Raw genomic sequence first — 21,361 nt, forward strand, 5'->3', positions numbered from 1 at the left:
GAAAAATAAGACTCTGAAGTTATTATCTTTACCTTGAGCGGAAAGAATGGTGTAATGGTTGAGTTCAACTGACAGGCTTGAATGGCTTTCCTTTAAAGGAAGGGACAAACAGTTTTTGGACAGTGCTCAGCATTTGGAACTGTGGGTCCATATGGGAAAAGGTGATAGTGCTGGAGTCAGGTTTTTATTTTCATACCAGTGTTCAATGCCATCAGTCACTGATGTTGTGTTGATGCAGCCATCAAAGTGTGTTGTGAAGCTAGGATGTAGTCCCGGTGGCTGATAAATTTGAAGCTCACAGTCATACAGAAATATGGTTTTGGTCAAATACTTTTCCTGTGAACTTCTTCACCAATAGGCTTTACTTCGTTTGGTTCACTGGGACATGGAGGTCTTACTTCGTTCTCCTCCACATCGTTTGGTGGCAGTGGGATGGGTAACTTCAAATCAGTATCAACCTCAACTAAAATAGTCAACGGCAGAAAAATTACTACAAAGAGGTAAGAGTGATACATTTCTATGAAACTATATAGAAATGCATAGCTGAACATACATGCATATAAATATACGTATACATAAAAACACATACACATGTGTGTATAATTATTTCCTTTTAAATTATGTGGTCATAACAGTTTGAATTTGTGAGGTTTCTTTTAAGGCAGATAAGTTGTTTTGGGTTTTGTAACTCTTGGCATTGCTGAGTTGCTTGCAGCTGTAGCATGGGAAAATAGAAAAGACAGGAGTTGAGACAAAAACCCGAAGAGTCAAGGAGGGTTGAACTGCATAAGGCTGGCTGTGAGAACTGCCCTGATGAAAAATGATGGCAGTATCTTGTTTGCTGTTTGAAAGGGACTCTGCAGCGGAGGTCCTTGTGGGCTTTAGGATCCTCCCATCTTTTATCACGGTCTTTGACTGCTGCCTACCAAGTCAGCTTGAGAAGAGCAAAGTATGCTTGGCTTTTGTTGATATTGAAGCTATTGACTGGAATTGGGAAACTTGAGATAACACGAAATAACTTTCCCTAACATCTGTTCTAGTGTGCTTTCCCAAACAGTTTTTGAGTGAAGTTGAATTTCTGTGTAAAAATTCATTTTGTTTCATTTGTTGAGTGAACTAAGCAACTGAAACCCACTTTGGAGAAAACTTTTTCCTATTTATTCGAAAGGGAATTTTCAGGTACTGTACATAGCCTACCCATATGTGATGGAGAAATGACTGCATTTGGGAATTTATGGAGCAATTTTGAGTAATGCTTTGCTTTGGACAGGAAGCCTTTCTCCCTCTTTTTGATATGGGTGTGTTCTCTTTACTAAGTCTGATTATCAGAGAAGTTTGTATCCATCCATGTGGCTTCTTTTAATTATGAGGGGAGAATGCCAAGACAGTGAAAATTTCTGGCATGAATTTTTTTTAAATTTAAATATTGCTCATCTTTCTGTTTTTAAAACAAACAACTTAAAACCACATAGCTTATTAATAATATCCCATTCTATTCAAGGATACTTAACTTCTGCCTAGTACATGCTAGTCCTAAACTCATCATACAGTTGGTCTCCAATTCAATTGCTTTGATCAAGTTAAAAGTGGATTGAAGACTGTCTTGCATGTCTTATGTTAAGCAAAATTGTGATTGGCTCTAGAACATTATGCATGTAACAAATGATACAAAATGCAATGTTAAGACAGCACAGTTCTATCTATAAAAAAGACATTTAGTCCTAGGTAATTGTAAGTAGTGTCAGTACAGCTGTGACAATTCAAGGTGACAGCTCTACCTGTGAACTGCACAAACTGTAGGATTCAAACTTCCACAAAGCAATTTTCCTGCTATAAATAAGCAATATCAGTGGGGAAATGCAGATGGTTGCTAGTTACAGCTCCTGCACTGTTAAATGTGAAAGCTTGCCAATTACAGTTGTATTAAGCAGGCAGTGCTCCGTTGTGCTTTATCTAAAAGCCTAGGTCTGGTGTATATTTTCAAACCAGTTACAGTGCTCTGAAATGACAAACTGTTATTTGTCCTACAGAATTGTTGAGAACGGACAAGAGAGAGTAGAAGTTGAAGAAGATGGCCAGTTAAGGTCGCTAACAATAAATGGTAAGGAGCAGCTGCTACGCTTGGATAACAAGTAATTCAACGCACGCATTTAACAGAAATTTTAAGCTATAACAGCCACCATTTGAGGATTGACAGGAACATTTTTTGAAGATTTCAAATGAACTCAACTTTCTGTATATCCGTACTTAAGTAGTATGAATAGCTCACGGGAGCTTGTATTTGTCATAGACTTTTAAGTTTATTGTTGGGACCACATCGATAGGACCATTTTTTTGTCCTTAAAATTGTTGTAAATTTCTGTATGCACTTTTCTTTTTATTATCTATGATCCAAGGTGAACCATGATTCTTCAGTAGTGCTAGGGCAAGATGTACACTAACACTAGCATGAATCTTGCTTTTTCCAATTTGTTTGAAATGTGAGCCAACTAGTAGTTTAAGTCTGCTGTGAAGTTAACATTTCCAGGATAAACTTTTTAATAATTTCAACTTTTTTTTAATATTTACTAGTGAACGATGTTAATACATTTCTGGTAATGCATTTCTGGTTTAAATAAATTAAGGATGTTTTCTAGTTGTGCATGAATGCAGACAACTTAGTAAGTTTTGACAAATGTTTAAATGTGTAATGTAAGCAAAAGGTAAACAAAAGTGAAGCCAGTAAGCTGGGTCTTTTGTCATTTGCTAAAAAAAAAAAAAATCAAAATGAATAAATGCTGATGTTTGTGGTGCATTCTTTCATGAATGGCATTTGTAACCTTCTTGTGTCTGTGTGTGATTTGGGCAACTTGGGAAATCGGTGCTTTTTTTCCCACCACCTTCTTCTTCCATCTGAAGGATGAGGGCCTTTTTTTTCCTTTACAGATGTTTTCTTCAGTGTGACTGAAAACATATTTCATTTCTTTTCTAAACCTGTATTTGAAGCACCTATTTTTAAGAAGCGTTCAGAGGCTGACTCTCTAACTCCATCTTTTGCCCTATTTTTTTTGGCCTGGGCAGAAAATAAATCACACTGTTTAAAATCAACCAACCAAACAAAAACAAAAAACACAAACTAAGGCTTTAAGCTCTGAGACTGTGAGACTGCTTCAAAAAATAATCTGTAGTGAACACAAGTATACAGGAAAATCAGTATTTTTAAAAGCTTTCTGAAAATTTTTCTCACGTTTTGAGACATGGTGACTTTGGAGCAAATTTGCACAAAATTAATAGGGACAAATGAAAGCTAAATATGGTTAAAATATCTCACATTACTCATCAACCAGAAACAAAAAGATGGATGCCTTTTTTTAATTAATGGAGTGAAGCAAAGTGTTAATTTGTAGCTAAGACCAGATTTTCAAAGTTTAGTGAAAGATGATGTCATAGGGGAAGCATGCAAATAAGTATTGGCATTTGTTAATACCTGCCAGCCTCTGGGTAATATCATAAATTACAGATGTACAATTTTGTCTGTGCACCAGCTTTGAACATCTGGCCTTCACCAAATTCTTTAGTCTTGCTTAATGTTTAAAAAAAATAGCATGGTGTTTTTAAATAATCACTTAATGACTTTTTACTGAACACCATCTGCTTTGTACTAACAAACGCATCGATTATTAAATATATTGAAAAGATTTGCTCATGTGTATCATGCAGGATAACTGATTCAATTTAACCCAAACCCAGCAATCTAAAAAACTGCTAGATTAGGATTCAAATTTACAGCAGAGTTGGCATATCTGGAATTTGTCCTTCTACTTCAGCGTTAATTTAATACAACCAAATAAAGTAAGAGTTAGAAGGCGTTAATATATAGTTCGGTTTTGGGACCACAGATGTTACATCCCTTTTCAAGTTCTTTGCAGAGTTGTTACTTCAGTGTTATGTTTTTGGTGTAGAAGCACAAACTCAGTCTAGAACTTAAGCATTTTCTTATCAATGCTGTTTTTCCTTCCCCGTGTATGTTCCCTCCTGATCCAGATAACTAAACAATCAATTTATTTCAAAATCTGGCTTTGTTGTGATGTCTTGAGTTATGAAAAATGTTAATTTACATTTCTAGGACACTTAGTGTTCCTTTAAGTTATGTAAACTGTAAAAAGTGCTTCAAAATTGGTTAACCAACTCAAATAAAATCAGGACAATCCGGAGTTGAGTTTGAATTCCTTCCTGTGGTTACCCATAGCTTTTATGTTAAGCTTCCAATCTTTACCTTCTATTTTAATCCCAGTTTTTATCCTTTATAGGTTAACATTTAAGTTAACTAGTTCAAGTTAAGAAGGTAATTACGGTAGCATAGTTGCTAGTGGCAGTTTTCCACCCACACGCTTGTGTTAGACCTTAACCAGAAAAGTGTGATACTATAGAGCTATAGATCATTCACTCAAACGTTCCCTAATGAAATCCCTTAACAGTGTAAATTTGATGAAGATCCAGTGTTTTGGATGGTTTCTCTTCTGCCTTGAGATCCCTGAAGCTGGTTATTGTCAGAGCTAGAGGAAGATGCAGTCTTAAACGGCAGCACTGCACTTTCTTGGCAGAAAGAAGCTGGCAAAGCACAAAAACAGACAAGAAACAAGTTTCATCAGTAAATCCATGAGTAAAGATCTCTACTGTAGTAAGCAGATACCCAAACACCAGCATCTGAGCAGGCTGACAATTGAACTGGGTGGATACTTATTCTAAATATATTACTGGCAGTTCCAGGTCCGGATGTAAAAACTGGCACACTCTCATATTTGACTGAGGTGTGATAGTCTCCACCTGCTTCAATATGTAGAATTAATTGAAATAGCACAGCTCCTTTTTCTTGCATTCAGCTTAATTTGTAATGCACAAAACGAATCCTCATTCGGTGTTTTCTGTGGATCCATTTTAAATTCCTAATATGTATTATATATTCAAACTTTCTTTGTAATTTTGCTGCTGAAATGAGTTTCCTTGTTCTGTAAAACACATTTATTAGGTTGCTTTGAAAACTTTTGTATAATTTCTTACTAATATGTACTTTGCATGTATGTACAAAACTGACTCACTTGGTAATGATTCATCCAGGGCAACAAATTTCCTTGAACTTCAGCTTTGGCCAAAGTAGCACAAAATGCTTAATAACAGCAAAGGTTCCTAATTTTACAAAAGGATTTACATCAAACATGCAGTGGGAGGAGATAACTGTCAAAAATGGGTACTGTATGATTAAAAGTACAATTTCTTCACGTATGAGGGATTGATTTTGTATGAGGGATTGATGTTTGGGGACACCACCCACTTTAAAACAAACCACCTCCAGTGGTTTGAAAAAAACAAGATGGAGTTCTTGAACCTGCTGTGTCACCCTCTCCTGCTCTGCTTCAAAGTTCATTGGTAGAATACAATAACTTTGTAATGCTTTTCCTTGGTGCAACCTCTTTTGTGTCTCTGTGCATGGCAGCAATTTCAGTGCAATACACTAACATGATTCTCTTCAGATTGCATGACAGCTACCGTTTTACTTTGCTTTACTGAAAAAAATTAGATTTTTGCCTTAGAATGCTACACGTTTTAAAATTGTTGCAGCTATTGTAGTTCTCAGTTCTTAAAAGACTCCTTAAAAGACCCTCTATGTTGAATCTCAGACGTTTTGTGGTATAAGGAAGAAAGCTCTGCTAAGTGTACCTAGCATTTGTAAGACATCCTGTATCAGCTTGTGATTAGTGGACTGGGTCTTCAAATGCTGAAGACAGGACTTGGAAAAGACTTGAAAAACCAAAACAGCCTCTAAACAAGCCCAAGGTTTTTATTCTTCTCTGTCAGTATTTGTGTCTGGCTGTTTTGTTTGCTTGCCTCTATGTTTTAGCTCTAGGTGTAAGTGGAGGCTTGTCTGTGTTGTATTTAGGTGTGTGTCTGCTTTAGACCATCTGTGGGATTGCCCAGTGATAAGGGAAGTTTTTTTTTTTTTTTTTAAACCCGAACTCTCTTCTTGAATGTGCTTCTGTTCTGTTTGGAAGGTGAGCTTGTTTCCTACTTTGCCTTAGTTTAATCTGTGTTGTATAAAGATTGTGTCTACCTCGAAGATGGTTGTTGGCATTTCACGTGGTGTTACAGTTGAATGCTGCTTATGACCGGGAACTTTTCAAAAGCACTCTACAGGAATGCAATCCCTTACTTTAACTTAGAATTCTTGTTAGCCTTTTGGGGGAAGTGTTTCAAAAGTGTTTTTGGAAAACCTTTCTCTTCGATCCTGATGTCTTAGAACTTAGGCTTATTTTAAACCTAAGTTCTCACAGCGTGGTTGCAATACAGACATCAGTGACCTGCTAGTGAACTGTAACCTTGACTTGGAAACTGCTTTTTTTGACATAAGATTAGAAAGCTTTTTATATACTATCTGTTCTCCCTGGTCTTGTTTACTTTGGGACTGAATTGTGACTTCAAACTTGTTTTACATAGTTCTAAACATAGATAGTTTGGGTTTTCTTCTTGTTATTGCTTGTCTTCAAGTGGTGGTTAAGTAAAAAGCTTTTTATCTTCCACCCAGGATGCTGAAATGGTCCTTATGCTGCAGTAATGTTGGAACGAAAAAAATTCACTTTGTTAGTGTTGCAAACTGTACCTTTGGAGTTCTTAATTGTAGTGGATCTGCTGCTTGATCAGACTTGATGGTTCAGTGAGGTGCACTACTGAAAAGTTAGAGCAGGAAAGGGCTGTTTTATACAATTTTGAGATGTTGCTGTCAGGAAAAAAAGAAAAGAAAATGAAAGCAAGAAAAAAAATGCTGTGACCACGTGATATCTAACTCTGAACCCATGTGAGCTGACTGCTGATTAAAAGTCATTGAAACTTCTCTGAAAACTAACCTTGCTCTGGCAGGCTTCCTGCTGGATTAGGTATTATCTTACCTACAGCAGCTGGTAGGAAGTTAATTGAAAACCCACGAGTACTATATCCCCTGTCATGCTTACCGTGTCTGAAATCCAGGTGGTAGTCTGGATGCTGTAGTATCTGAATCTGCAGTATCCAAATAGGACGTCTTGGGGTGAGGCAGATTGCACTGCTGGCCCAAGTGCTAATTATCTTCTGCATAAAGGGAGCCGAAGTCTTCTGCCTGAGCAGATGTCAGCTTCAAAATGTAATGGTGGGGATTAAACTATGTTTAATTCAGAAGGTAAATAAAAAGTTCTAATAAAAGGATGTCATTTAATGGAACTGTCTCCTCAGTGTTCTGGCGTTTTAAATAATGCTGGCATTTGCAGTATTATGGGTTCATTTTAAAAATCAGTAGAAATAGATAACTTCTGAGCTTTACTTAAAATTGACAATCAGGAGAATGTGTTTTGGAGGCTTGTAGTAATAACTCTTAATGCTTTAGTTTGCTCTGTAGCTTATCCTTTCTACTGAATCACAGATGAGAGCTCTTTCAGCTATTCCTTTCAATGCAGCCAACTTTGAAAAAAACTTGGTAGAAAAAAGGGAAAAAGAAATGTAGTTGCAAGCTCACCGGCACTGAGAATAAAGACGAATGCTTTCAAAAAACTTGAATGTGAATTCTGACAGATTATATATTAATGCTTAGATTGTGAAGACTGCAGTAAGGATGCTTGTCTTTTATTTGGTAATAACAAATGACGTGGTATGTTCAGAAGGCTTCAGTTCCTCCTTTTATTGAATATTAAACATCAAATGTGAAATCTGTGTTATTTCTCACTTGTAAATTTTGAATGAGTTAATAGTATGGGTGAGGAATGCAGCTTGTGTGACTGGTCAGAAAGCTCAAATTTTGGGACACGTGTTCTGATGGCCAGGAGAGAGTTATAGAGAGAGAGATTTTGGTTCTGTCTGTAACCCCGTCGCCTGAAGCTGTTACCGAAATAGCTAAAGATGCAGAGCAGCAGATTTGGAATAAAGTTCTTCTATCTCAGCTGTAGTCACAGGCATGATTGAAATCTGAGGGGAGTTTACCTGGAGAAAAAAAAAAATCGTATGTCTGCAGAAACTTTAACGCATCTGGTAGAGAAGCTGAGCAGATCAGTGGTCTTTCATTTTTTTTTTTTTTCCAGAAATATATATTGTGTCTGTGTTGATCGTTGTTACTGATGCATGGAGTAAGGTTAAATTGCTTATTTATCAGACATTCGTGTAACTCACCAGGTTTGCCACCTCTGGCAAACTTTTTTCACGTAGGTGGAGGCTGCCCTTTACTCTGAACAGAACAAAAACCAGTACAGAAACTGCCAGCACTTGTCATGCAGGTGTGATAGTTGTCTTACTCAGCAGGGGACTTCTGCTTCTTGCCTGTGGGAGTACATATTCTGCAGCAATGGTCTCTGTCCAAAGCAAGCCAGACTATGGATGGTTTACAATTGCTTTGGACTCATCTATGAAACCATTTCATAGGAGGAAAATGGAGAAAAACTACATGAACTACATGCCAAAGCTCAGCATTTCCTCCAGTATTTCTTCCCGTTTCTCTTACAGGATTGTAGGACTAAGCATTTTTTATTGAAAAGACTTTGGCCAGGCTTTCCTTAATAATACTCAGCAGATTACACTTCATTATCTTCATTTATTTGGGCATGCCCTGTTAAGTACTCAGACACCTCCCAGAATTAATCTGCTAATCTGGACGTATGTTTCTTATTACTGCTTGCCATCACTACCTTTATGGTAAGGATCTGACCGTATACTGAGTTTCAGTAAAAGAGATTCTTAAATTCTTCCATACAAACTGGGAGGTGAATATTCAGGGGAGTAGCTGAGAGCTGGAAATTCACTTTCTAATGCTGGGTGCTGCTCCAGGGCAGGACCAGGAGGTGCTTCTGCAGCCTGAGGATGATGTGCCAAACCCTAGTTTGCTTTAAAAAAAAAAAAAAAAAAGTACAACAGTAAGAATAAACTGCTATTAAAGTTTGCCTTGTTTGGAAGAAGGGTATAAACATTTGTGTAAGGCTAGACAAATTCAAATGAGAAGATAAACATGCATTTTTTAACACATGAGTGATTAACTGTTGAAAGAACCTGCCAAGAGGAGTGGTTTCTCCAGCTTTTGGTGTCTTAAAGACCATCTTTCTGAAAAATATGATTTAGTAAGAAGCAAGTGTTTGGGTCTACATGGAAGTAACAGAAAACTCAGGAGGCTGGGGAGCAGATTGAGATGGAAAGGTGCAATGTCCTTCAGACCTTTCTTTGTAGGGTCTGCCTTAGCATGATTGTCTCTTTTTTTTTTTTCTCTCCCCCTATGTTAATGCTCATAACATTTTTATTGTGGTTTTGAGACCAGGGAATGCTTTAGTGATGAAGGAGTTGAAGGGATGGCTGGGGCTGTGTGTGGAGATCCCTGTTGGGAGCTGCTATAGAGGCAGGGAGCTGGGAAGATAGGCAACACGTGCATCCAGAGCACAGACACTGTGTGACTGTCACCCTAAAGCATCCAGTTTGGGATGTGACAAGAGAGGAATTCAAGTGGGAGAAGGTGTTCTGAACCTATTAAGGTAAGTAGTTGCTTTATTGTAGTGGACAAATTGGGTGTTCAGTGACAAAGAGGAAACCAGGGCGAGGGCCTTGATGACTGTCCCAGGGAATTGGGTTTGGAATCGTCATGAGTCCTTGCATGTCTCCTCTCCCTTCTCACCAAAAACAGACTGCAGAGCTTCAGAGCGCCTCGTTTTGGGTCCTGAGATGAAAGCTAAGAGGTTAATATCATGTTATGGCAAAGATTCATTTGGCAGACAGGATTGTTTGTTTGAAAAATGTGGGCAAAGAATTTACCATTCCAAGTTTTTATTTTTAGTGTGTGTTAGATCTGAAGTGGACAGCAATATGTGTGTTTTGAAGCTTAAGTTAATATGATGAAAAAAAGCTGGCTGTTGGTTAATTAGATTGGTTTTGGTAGCATGCTAAATACCTAAGGGTACATTATGTCAGAAAAACATATTTCAACAGGAAACTGCCAGAGAAGTGTCTCCTACGGGGCTTGTATGTGTGGAAAAAAAAAACTGCCCATAGACACTTGGCTTTTAAATATACTTGGAGCTGCATTTGTTAATACTCATTTTTAATCACGTTTATTTCTGAGAGGTGCTGGTGGACAGGCAAGCTCCTGGAATTCGAACTCAGCAGCAATTATATGGCAATATCATGTGGTTTCTGTAGGTCCTTCCTAATTTTCTTGGGAGGGTACCCTGCCTGGAGAGTGCTGGAACTCCTGAACTGAACCTTAGGGTTAATTTGACTGTAGAAGAACTATTTTGAGATCTAAATATTCAGTACTTAAGATAGCTTTTGTGCAGCCTCCTTTCTGTACAAACTGTAGAAACTGTAAGGGTTTCCCCTTGCTGATTAAAAACCGGAGTCAGAGCAGTGCAGCTTCACCAATGTAGACATAGCTGTAGTAACCTGGAAACTTGTTAACTGAAAAGCAAAGCTTTAGTAACCTGGAAACTTGGTAATGGAAAAGCAAATAATTGTACAAGCCCTTTTCTGGCTTAAGAGTAGACCTGGAAAGAAACCTTTCTAACTGAGGCATACAGCCACTGTGCACCTTGGGTTTGCGGACTGCTTGTTAGCAGAAAACCACTTCAAAACAACTTACTGTTTAAAAGTGGCAAGCTGTAATTTGTTAAAGCAAAGTAATTGTATCCATGTTTTCCAAGGAACCTCAAAATTTTTGAGCTATGTCCCATAGAGAACCTATTTCAAAGTTAGGAAATGCAATTCTGTTCTCTGTGCAGCTCAAGAAGACTTGAGTTGGGCGTTCAGGTGTTCTTATGCAAAACGATTCATCCAGGGAATTGGGCTGAATATGACAAAGTACATTATAAGTTTTGTTTTTTTTATCACTGCTAAGGAAAAAGAAAATTAGGTATACTTTACGATGCATATTCTTATATTTTTGGGGTGTTATAGCTAATACTACAGGGTATATAACTTACAATATCTATTGCAAGGAGGACAATAAACAGAAATGTAAATCATTTCCAAGTATTTCTAAAACACTGGTATTGACTGATTTTTTGATCCATTCTGAAAGTGTTATCCCAGAAGAACTGGAAGATAGCTCTGTGTTTGAAAGGTTAAAAGAAAGTTGAGTAATTTGTCCTGAACCCTACTCATGGTATTTTTGTAGTGTTTTGTAATTTTAACTACTCAAATTCAATGGTTGCAAGACAGAGTTATAAGTGTCATACAATAGGAGGTAAATGTAGTGCTTTCTCATGCAGTGAATAATCTAGAAGATAATTCCTATCTTAAGGAATGATTACAAGAAGCTAAATTGAGGGAAATAAAACATTTCTTAGAGGAGGCACAGGTGTTTGAGCCTTCCTATTCCTGATGAACAAAATGAAGAGCAAAAGATTCTTTGAGTATTCAGCTGTAGTTTCCACTCTTCCCTCTCCTTCACCAGTTGCTCTGAGATCATGTGTGTGCTTTGCTCCTTGAAATGTTTGTATAAAAAGATGACTAGATCCCTGGTAACTGCTTTCATAGAATAAATCACGAAGCTGAGTGCCTAAATATGCTATTTATTCTGTTGCAGAGGAGGTTCCTCCTGCCCTGGACAGAATAGTTTCCAACTGCAGAATATTTCTTTCTCTTTTTTTTTTTTTTTTTTTTTTTTTTTTTTTTTTTTTGACAGAAGGTAGGGGTGGGTGCGTTTCTGCCTTACACCTCCCAGCCTCTTCTGTACCAACAACTAGCCATTCATTCACGTTTGGCTCTGGATTCAGCTAACTCCTGTGTTTTTTGGGTGTGGTGGTAAAATTCCCCAAATTATTGGCGTCTCAGGTGCTGTGTATGGGCCTGTACATGGTGTGTAGCCATGTCAGCACTTGAAGTGCAGCCTTACTGTAGATTAGATGGTATATTACTAATAGAGGTCAGAGTTTCTCCAGGTTTTTTTTTTTTTTTTTTTTTTTTTGTGACATCTTTCCTTAAAGCATACAGATTTTCACTTGAGATTGAGATGCATATAGACACCGAGGTGTAGCAGTGCTTTCTTTTAAACTGTAATCAGGGACTCGTCAAGTGTCTTTGTGGTACAGGCGTGGGTTTATTTATCAGTTCATCTCACTGGAAATTCAGTGTCTGAAGGCTTCCCTGAACAGATCTGTCTCTCAGCAGGTGCTGGCTCTATCGGTGAAGTTACAGCATTGTGCTTCGTAGGGTTTTTTTCAGCTTAGTGTTCTTGTGTTGGCAGTTTTTTCTTTGGAAAAAGTCGTTAAAACAGTCATTAATTCTTTTCTTTAGTATTTTTAAAAATTACTGTAAAAGGAAATTTGTTTCTGTAGAATTACTACACTGTGTCCAATGCCCAGAGTTCAGGCAAGGTCACAATTTTAATTGGAAAGTGATGAAATGTTCTCAAAAGTGCAAAATCTGGGGCTTTTTCTGTCAGTTGCCAACTTGCATGCATGTAAATCTGTGTAAATGTCAGCTTTCTGTTGTGCATCTGTTTTGGGTTTCCTTTTGACACAACAATGTGACTGCAGTATGCTCGCAGCTCTGCAAAGTGAACAGCACTGACTTTACAGAGCCGAGGAGAAATGCTGTGGCATAAATGAAGTTTGGCATCTTAAATCTTAGTCAAACTTGGCAAGTGTTTCTGAGAAGGTTTCGAGTTTGCTGGTGTTCAAGAGGGAAGGGGATTAAGTTTGCTGGATGCTGTGCTTTGGTTTGCTAGTTCTACTGAAGCGCCTTTGTAGTTGAAACAGTTTTGATGACGTTGTTTTTTTTTTTCTTCTTAAATATTTATTCCACTGGTATATAGTGAGTCAGCTGTCGAAGTGACTTAAATATTTGGAAAAGCTTTCGTTGCCATTGCAGAACCGCAGGAGGTGCATCCATAAGCTAGGTGATGCTGAGCAGCAGCTAGTCCCGACAGCTGAAGGTGGTGAGTTGTTCCCCTGGTGTGTGGCCTCAGCGTGGGTACATGGCTTCCACGGGAACACCCACCTCTGTGCCGAGAGCTCGTGGGCGACTGGCCATCCTGTGCTCCCCTCTGGAACTTGGCGTTCTCCAGTGTCCCTGCTTTTATGGTGCTTCTTCAGCACAGCCCTGCCCCTTTTTTGCTTTGGCCTCAGGGACTGTGGTCAGCAATGGTTGTCATTGCGCTTTGTGCTTCATCCCATGGATCCCAAAGGTTTGATGAGAAGGTAGAGAAAGGGCAGGTGGGATGGCGTTGGACCATGAACAGCCATCGCTCCGTGCTGGGGTTGCTGTGCCACCTCTACCTCTCCACTGCGATGGCCTTGCCAGGATTTGCATGGCTGCATTGCATGTGCTGAGCAGATGCCAACATCAGTGTTTGAACCCTGCTTCTGCTTCAAAAGCTCACAGAGCCCTCTCGGTAAAACATCCTCTCTTCTCCCTGGATCTCTTCAGAAGCAGCGTATAAAATGACTGATGATACTGTTTCCAGGCACAAAAGAATTGTAAGTATTGTTATTGTTGGATTATAGTCGTGGTTCTGGTTTGGTGTTTGTTACTTTCAGCTGAAAACTTTAATTTCTATGCTTTCCACTCAAGGGTTAATTTGGTCAGGACTTCAGTTTGAGCAGTATGCACAGAGCAGTTCCTTTCTGTGCATATAAATGATTGTTTCTAATTTTGTGTATATTTGTTTGCATGTAGAAGCTGATGTGTATCAGTATTTATTATTGATAGGCCTTTGAAAAAATTATTGTATTAAGCTATGGTGGTTTTAAGGCACAGGTTGAACAGCTTAACTTTGGGGTTAAAAGAAGATAGCTTGGAAACTTTGAGATTTCCTTGATGAATTGGAGATGTTGAACAGCAAAAGGTGGTGCAACTTGGGAGTGAAGGCACCTGTGAGGTCTGGGTTCTGGTTCCTAGTTAAATATTTCGCTAAAATTAGTATTGAAAGTCAACTTGCAGCAAGATGCTTTATCTCAGATTCAGACCTCTCATTAGTGTGTCATTATCGAGCAGGAATGCCAGCTAATTGCTTGGTGTTCTTTGTTGTCAGGAAGATGTCAAAAATAGGATTGGGTTTTGTGGTGAAGGTTCATAAAATATTTTTGAAACCTATTGAGCTGTCAGACTTCCTGTTGCCAGGAGCATGTGACATTTTCAGTGTCAATTAAAAGGTTCTGGTATTTTTTTGTATGTGTGCCTCTGTTAAATCAGGGATGTGTGCAGGCACTGAGAGCTGGAATTTCCTTGCCCCTGTCCTAGTAATAGATGAGCAATGAATTACACTTTGACGGATATAACGTACTTTTTTTTATAAGTGTATGTGAAACCCTTGGTGTCATATTTAAGGCTCAAGGTGTGAGGGAGAATATTTTTCAAATGAATAACCTGAAAAGATGGGAGCCTATAAACTGACCAAGGGCAATGCAATATAAGACAGGGAAGCTGCCTCACATCTGCAAGGCTTCAGCAGCGCTAATAGCCACTTGATCAGAATACAAACTTGGCGGTCTTGTGCGCTTGCCAAATTACTATGGAAGTGTTGACAAAACAGCCGTGGAAGTCGTTCATCACATTTTTGTGAAGTCACTTGCAAGATTCTTTCTTTCGTTTAATTGCATGGGTTTGCTTTTTATATAAAATCTATCTCTTACAGCAATCTGGGTTTGCTGTGCATTAGGTCTTTGAAGATTGATTTAAATCAGATAATCAGTAGGAAATAAAACGTAACCAAACTGACTTAGAAACTATGGCTTGTTCTGAACTGCCCCGGAGATGCTCCTTGTAGTGCAGGCTGCTAGCAGAGATACAGGACCTCATCTTGAGGCCTTATTAAAACCAAATGTGATAAAGATCAGTCTGTTGCAAAAATAGAAGAGCAGTTTTTCTCTGTTTGCTGTCTGAAGAATTGTGTAATCAGCTAGAAGCTGATTTTACGACTCACCTAGCAGCGGTCCCTCCTAGGAGGGCTGAAGGCAAGGTTGTCCTTAGGGGAGCGGAGGGGCCTTTCCACCCGGGAGGGTCTCCAGCCCAAGCGAGAGGTGTCAGCGCTGTGTCCTGAAGCCTGTGCCCTCTGTCAGGGCACCGAGGAGGACACTGGGCCTGTGACAGGATGGTGGCTGCAGACACTGGGCCGTGTGGCATGGGCGCCAGAGAATGGCGCAGGCCTCGTGTTTCTGCTATGCTGGTGGACGGCCCCGTGTGCCCAGCGAGCTCTGTTTGTGCTTTGTTGCCTCCAGCAGCGAGCTTTGCCTCACGCTGCTAGGGCGGTTGTTTTGTTTTTTTTTCCCGATAGGCCTTTGTGTTGTGCTTCAAAATCCAGTTTCAAAGGGAAACCCGAGTTGTGGAGGTGAAGCCTGCCAGGGTTTTGGCCTGAGGCTGACTTCTGAGGGGCTGTGAGAGACGGAGATGGTCGCTGTGGTCTGCATCGTGTCTTTGTGTTGTGTAGGGACAGTGCTGGGGAGAGCTGCCCTGGGAGCAGCAGCCCCTAGTGCCACTTTTGAAGACAACACTGAAACTTAATAAAAATGCAGCATGATTTGAAGGAAAATGTGGTGGAGATATGAGGTGACCCAGCAGCGAAGTGGGAATAGACTAAGTCCTTGAAGTCACCTACATTGTCTCTGGGTTTATTTGGCCTGAGAAGTATAGAAAGCATCTTCTTTTCAGTAATCTCATTTTTTTTTTAATCAAGTCCCTTTGTTCAAACTCTGAGGCTTGAATCTTAATTTGTGTTTACACATGTCAAGCTGAGAAACTCATTCCTCACTCTGCTTCCTTTCAAAATCCGTGCCACGATGAATAAGGCTCTTTTGTGATGAAGTCTCTTACCTTTAATAAAATTCACTTTGAGCAGCAGCATACAAATGGGCTCATCTCTGCCTACTGGAAGCGTGAGGATTCGTGTCACCCGCTGCTGTTTGCCTTTCCCACATCATGATTTTAAGATGAGAGCAGTTGTATAAGGCATACGGGGCACAGAGCAAAATGGCTCTGCAGAGGCCTGGGTGTGCTATGGCCGCAGTTTTCTCTGTCTTCAAACTTCATGTAGGACCACTGGGCTCTAAAAGATCATCTGAGGGGTACATTTTGGCAGCGAGGATGTAAATCCAGGCTCTTGCGTGTTTGTCAGGCTGCAGCATTTGGTGTAATCAAACAGGAGTGGCTGTAGCAATGGATGGCACCCCAGCCTGTCAGAGGACGTTTCCTTTCAAAATACCTCCTTGCAATGCTGCTGCAATTAGTATATGGCGTACACTTACTTAATTTTCCCAATTTGTTGCAGATTGATGTATTGTTGTGGTGAATCATCCCTTCTGAAATAGCTTGATGTGCTGGGAGTGCTGGATTCGTGTTGGGGCAGGGCTGAGGTACGGGACGTAGCTGGGCGAGGGGGGTGTGTGAAGTGCTTAGGGGTGCGAGAAGTCCTCCCATTGCCTCTGGTTGCTGGTGGCAGCAGCAGGAAAGGGGCAGCTGGGTGCTGCGGGCGCAGAACCGCAGTGGGGATTCCCCTGCCCTCGCCTGTACTGGGAGCACGGGTGGTGCAGGAACAGGCTGAGCTGGCGCAGGAGGAGCAGAAACACAAGCAGCAAGTCCACTGCCAGCTTTTAAAGCCAGAAGGGCAGAGGATTGCGGTGTGCGTTAAGCAGAAAGCATGGAGCCCTGCCCTTTCCCAGATCCTAGGCGTGCTGCAGGCATGGCTCTGCTGGGACAGAAATAGAAGTGCAATGTTGGCTTCATCAGTCTGTCCTTCTCCCCATCTCCCATCCCCTATTTTTCCATCACTTCCCAGTGACTTCACCACCACCTCCCATGCTTTCTCCTCTCACTGAAAAGATATATATTTTTTTTTAACCTCTCTCGGGAAATGGGCATGAGCCTGGCTCCCACAACAGAGGAAACAGCAACAACCCTGAGAAACCTTGCACAAAATCCCCAAAGTTACAAAGTGAGCACGGGCAGGTGTAGGAACAGGTATGTGCTTGAGCCCGGTGATGCTGCCGGCAGGGCTTTACAGCTGTTAGCCTGGCGCAGGCTGCGAGATGTGAAAAGGATGAGGTGGGACATCCCAGCCAGTGCCTGGAGAGGGCATTGATGGAGAGCCCACATGTTTAGTTCATAACCAGCTGAGCACTCTGGCACCGCTTCAGCTAAATATTTCCCAGCGCTTTGCATGGAGGATGTCTGTCACCACAGCAAACCATTAACCTCTGGGTGCTTTCTGAACATAACAGCGGTACTGAGAGGTGGACAGTTACTCCGGAGGGAAAATGATTATCGGTAACTGGGGAAAGCCACCAGTTTGTGCGAGATGACTCAACGTTGTCCTCCATCTGGTACTTCAGCTGGTAAACTCCAGGGCTGAAGTAAGCTCCCTTTATGGTTTTTAGAAACTTTGCCCCAGCAGTGATGGTGCAGCTTCTGCAGCTGTTGCGGCATTCCCCGGATAGTTTCGGAATGATTTCAGGCTCTTTTGGCTTCGCAGACTAATTGCATTTTTTTTTTAATCAGTAGATTTTAAAATGGCTGCTTTTCCTCATAAGCACCATAGGAAGTTGCAGGAGGGAGATCTTTAAAGGCTTTCACTGTCAAACTGAGACGGTGACATTTGCTGGAGACAACTCGGTGAAAATTTCAGTTTCTCTTGAGTCCGACAAACCTGATGAAGCGTGTGCTGAGGTGGATTTTATAACTCGTGCTGTTAAGCACTTCAATATCAGTGTTTCCTGGCATTTAGCAACAAGTTCAAGAACAACGAATCAAAAGAACTTGCCCAACATAGCCTCGGGTACTGCAGAGGGAGCGTTTTTATGGCTGAGAGCGTTGCCCAGGATTTCGGGAGGGTGTGTGTGGGTGTGTACACGCGGTGTTGGAAAACACCTGATTTCTTGTAGCGAGCATCCCCTGCTCCCAACAGAAATGAAAGAAACTGAAAGTAAGCTGCACGTTCGGTCCCACAAATTGGACTGCTTGCTTTGCTGTAGTTGCTCGTTCTCCTGGTGTTTTGTCTGTGCTGTACGATATTAGATGTGGAGCTTCTACGAGAAGGAACGAAAGAAGCAGGTAATCCCCAGGAGAATTTTAGGTTCCTCCAAAGTACCAGGTTTCCCAGAAAGTGTCTGACCTCAGTCTCAGAAGAAGCCTGCTATCATCCGCTGAGGTAAATATTAATACTGGAACTGTTGTAACAGTGGAAAAAGTTATCAGGGCAAAGATCTTATCCGCAGGTTGTAATGCTAGCGACAGATAAAGGTATGTAAGTGGTGACTTTTTGTTCTTTGGGTGCCTCCTGGAGCTGAGTCAGGAGCAGCTCTGGTGCACTTCACAGGTGAGAGGTAGGTTCCAGGTCCTTGTCCCAAGAGGAAGGACCAGGCAAGCCCGACTTTTTCGTTCACCCTCCTTATTGCTGCTAGTCAGAAGCAGTAGCAGCACACACTAAAACCATCCCAAACACTTTCAGTAAATGTTGAGCCCTCTCTGAAAGCAGAGGTACGGTGTCATGCCCTGCAAGCACGTGGCTTCACATCAGCAGCCCTCGAGAATTAAGTGTAGGTGAATCACCTCGTGTCTGGAGGTGTTATAAAGGCACTCAAACACTCTGAAGGCCATCATTCAAGAAAGATTTGAACAGAGGAAGTATCTTCTAAGTCACAGTACTGTCTGGAGCTTTCCTTCAGAGAAGATGTGAACCAGTTTGTCTGCTTTTTGTTTCCTAACACAGGAAAATATCCTTTTTTTTTCTTCATTAGGCATGTAAGAAAATGCCATGCAAATAGTAGGCCTCCTGTACAGGAACCACTAAGGCCCGGCTTCCTTTTGCACAGGAAGTGAAGGTAAATTTTAATATGTGGTTCAGGATCCTCAGGATGTTTACCCCAGTTTGTTCTGTATGTTTCTGTTAATTACTATCTTGCCGTTAATTACTGCTGATTCCTGGTATAATTCAGTTCGATTCCAGATAGCCAGGATACGTGCTAATATTAATTAACACCATGTGATGATGCTGTCATCATAAAAAGCAGGTTTAGTACAAACATTACCTATTTGGTGGGTAGAGCTGACCCATTTTAGAACCTTTTACAGAGGCTATGACATCGTCAGACTTTTGGGCATAGTTCATTAGCCATGTTTAAAAGGTAACACAGTCATCAATTAAAAAGCTTTTAATTGCTGTGGTACCCCACCACTGAGGGCACCAGCTGCTCCCATTTCACAGATGAAAACAAAAAGTACTCCATCATGTGCTTTGAAGGACATGCAAATTCTGGGATTGAGCCACCAAAACCCACCCCAAATTGTTAGTTACAACCCATATTTTAAGCACTCGAAAGCAGCCCATGTTGGAAACCTCTGGGGCTCAGGTGTGCAAGCCAAATGGGTGTGGAAGCATGCTCCCGCCCTTGCAGGGCTGCTTTTTTATGAAGTGCTTGGTGTCTTACCTGTCTCACCTCAGCCGGACCATCGTCTGTCTCCCTTCTCACTCCTGTGCTACTCCTGTGTGCCATTTCCATGTTCCAGGAATGAATACAGGTCCTTCGGCTGTGTCTGGTGGCTCCCCAAAAGTGTCCACCCGACCCAGGAATCGTGCTCCCACTTCGCATTAAACACGTTACTGGATAAGTAGGAGTTGGCAGTGACTTTTCTGATAACGTTTCCCCTCGTGATAGGCAATGTTGCCCTCTGCTGGTTAATGACAGGTTAAAGGATCCCTGCCTTCCCCTCTCCAGCAGCAGCATTTTGCTGCCACAAGCTGTTTTTCACCCTCGGGGTCCTATTTGATGTCCTACAGCTGTGGTGAGCATCACAGCTTGCCTTTGATTTCTTTTTCCCTAGAAGCTCCTTTTCATTTGGGAGCACCTGGCGCACCTGAAAACCAAACTTTAATTGCTGGGTTTAGAGCAGTAATTCAGAAACCCTCCTTTTCAGAATTAACCCTTAGAAGTACAACTTCCCTGAGCCAGTTTAGCAAGTGAACTAACTGCAAGGCTTTTAATTAATATTGGCAGCAGTGAATCAGGCCTTCTGCTTGTGGCCAGAAGGAGCTGCCCCCTGCCCTTGTGTGGCACACGGGAGCAGGCTGCAGGGGCTGGGCCGGGTTAAAAATAAGCTGTGGAAAAAGCATTATTTTTAACTCAGGTCGATCCCTGCTGCAGGGCTGCACACAAGGGTGAGCCGGGCAGGGGGACGGGATGGGAGGGCTGTTTGGAGCAGCGCCATCCCCCTAAATTTGCTTTTCAAGCAGGTATTCTGCTTCTGAGCTCAGCTGTGGAGATCACAACATGACATGACGTGACCTGTCCTCCTCAGAGTCTTTCCCAGTACAAACATCAGCTCTGGCAAAGCTCTAGCAATGGTCCTGCACCTCTGGGGGTGATGTCCTGTACAGCAGAGCCTTCCCAGGGTAAATGCCTTTCAAGTGAGGCTCAGCACCAGTTCATACAGCTGGCTTTATCCCTCGTCTGCTCTGAGTCCTTTAAGCATTAATATTTAGAGATGCAGAGCAGGAGAAAATAGTTACTGCAAATTACAGATCACCTGGCAAGGGGTGCTGCAGGCACGATGAGAGGGAGGTGGGGGCTGGTGCTGTGCACAGCACCCGGCCTGATTCAGCTCCTGGGCCGTGGCCAGCGTGACGTTATTGCACGTGGCTACACTGTGGTGCCATCCTGCTGTCCTGCGCCAAGAACGAGGAGAAACTTCAAGAGAATTTTTCTGGGGGGGGTCTGTTGAGCTGAAGCTTGTCCCAGCTTTAAGGGGAGATGGAAAATGGCTGTGTGGTGGGACTGAGGGGGATTGAGCCATGTGGGCTGTGATGTGGGTGATGGGGACAGGCAGAGAGTATGATTTACTCTTGTGGAGGAGAAATGGGTGACATTGTAGTGTCACCCAAGTTCATGAAGTGTTTGTCTCCAGCTGCCACTCTGCAGGTTTTGTGGCATGTGCAACTGGTGAGGCTAATGCTGAGGCCTACTGGTTGGTATAACACTGGTTGTTGTAATACTGGTTGGTGTAACACGGGGCAGCTCAGCGTAGGAAAATGCTAATTGCAAATTCGTGGTGGCAGAAGGTTAGGGAGCTCACGAGGAAAGGTTCAAGACAAACACTGGTTCCTCCCCAGTCCATGGCGTTATGTGGGGATCAGCTCTTGTGGGGTCAGACAGAAGCCAGGCAAGCTCCCCTGGCTCTTTGCTCAGCAGCAGTTGAATTAACCAGGGAGTTGGGAGCACCAAGTGTCTTTCACTTCTATATACTTCATTGTAACTTCACTCCAGCACTGATTGCTTGCTGGGAGATCTTTCCACCACTTCCACAGGCTCAGCTCGGGGAGCAGCTGGGTTTTGTGGGGGCACCCAATGGAGGTGGTGCAGGGCTGCAAGGGGCACGGCACGCGGCAATGCTCTCAGCCCGGCAC

The 21,361-nt window shown here is 41.8% G+C and overlaps 1 protein-coding gene and 1 long non-coding RNA gene across 16 annotated transcripts in view; one reads left to right on the top strand and one right to left on the bottom strand.

Annotated features, from left to right (window-relative positions):
• DNAJB6 (DnaJ heat shock protein family (Hsp40) member B6) overlaps positions 1-21,361 on the top strand; it is a 66,480-nt gene that overhangs the window by 25,276 nt on the left and 19,843 nt on the right. For 9 of the 14 annotated variants that reach the window (XM_084509511.1, XM_084509509.1, XM_084509510.1 and 6 more), the window contains 2 exons: positions 359-500; positions 2,031-2,101. In XM_084509511.1, coding sequence (XP_084365637.1) covers positions 359-500; positions 2,031-2,101 — 213 coding nt within the window. Of the gene's footprint in view, positions 1-358; positions 501-2,030; positions 2,819-21,361 lie in introns of those variants that run through there. The other 5 variants (XM_084509499.1, XM_084509500.1, XM_084509502.1 and 2 more) reach the window with 1 other exon arrangement.
• On the bottom strand, positions 2,425-20,031 carry LOC311431689. Of its 2 annotated transcripts, XR_014689577.1 has the most exons (3): positions 19,389-20,031; positions 6,984-7,141; positions 2,425-6,751 (listed from the first exon to the last, which is right to left on the bottom strand). It is a non-coding gene; the product is annotated as an uncharacterized lncRNA (long non-coding RNA). The 2 variants fall into 2 exon arrangements; XR_014689578.1 differs by having other exon boundaries at positions 2,425-8,873.

The sequence above is a fragment of the Aythya ferina genome (genome assembly GCF_964211825.1).
Source record: "Aythya ferina genome assembly, chromosome: 2".
Classification (NCBI taxonomy): domain Eukaryota; kingdom Metazoa; phylum Chordata; class Aves; order Anseriformes; family Anatidae; genus Aythya; species Aythya ferina.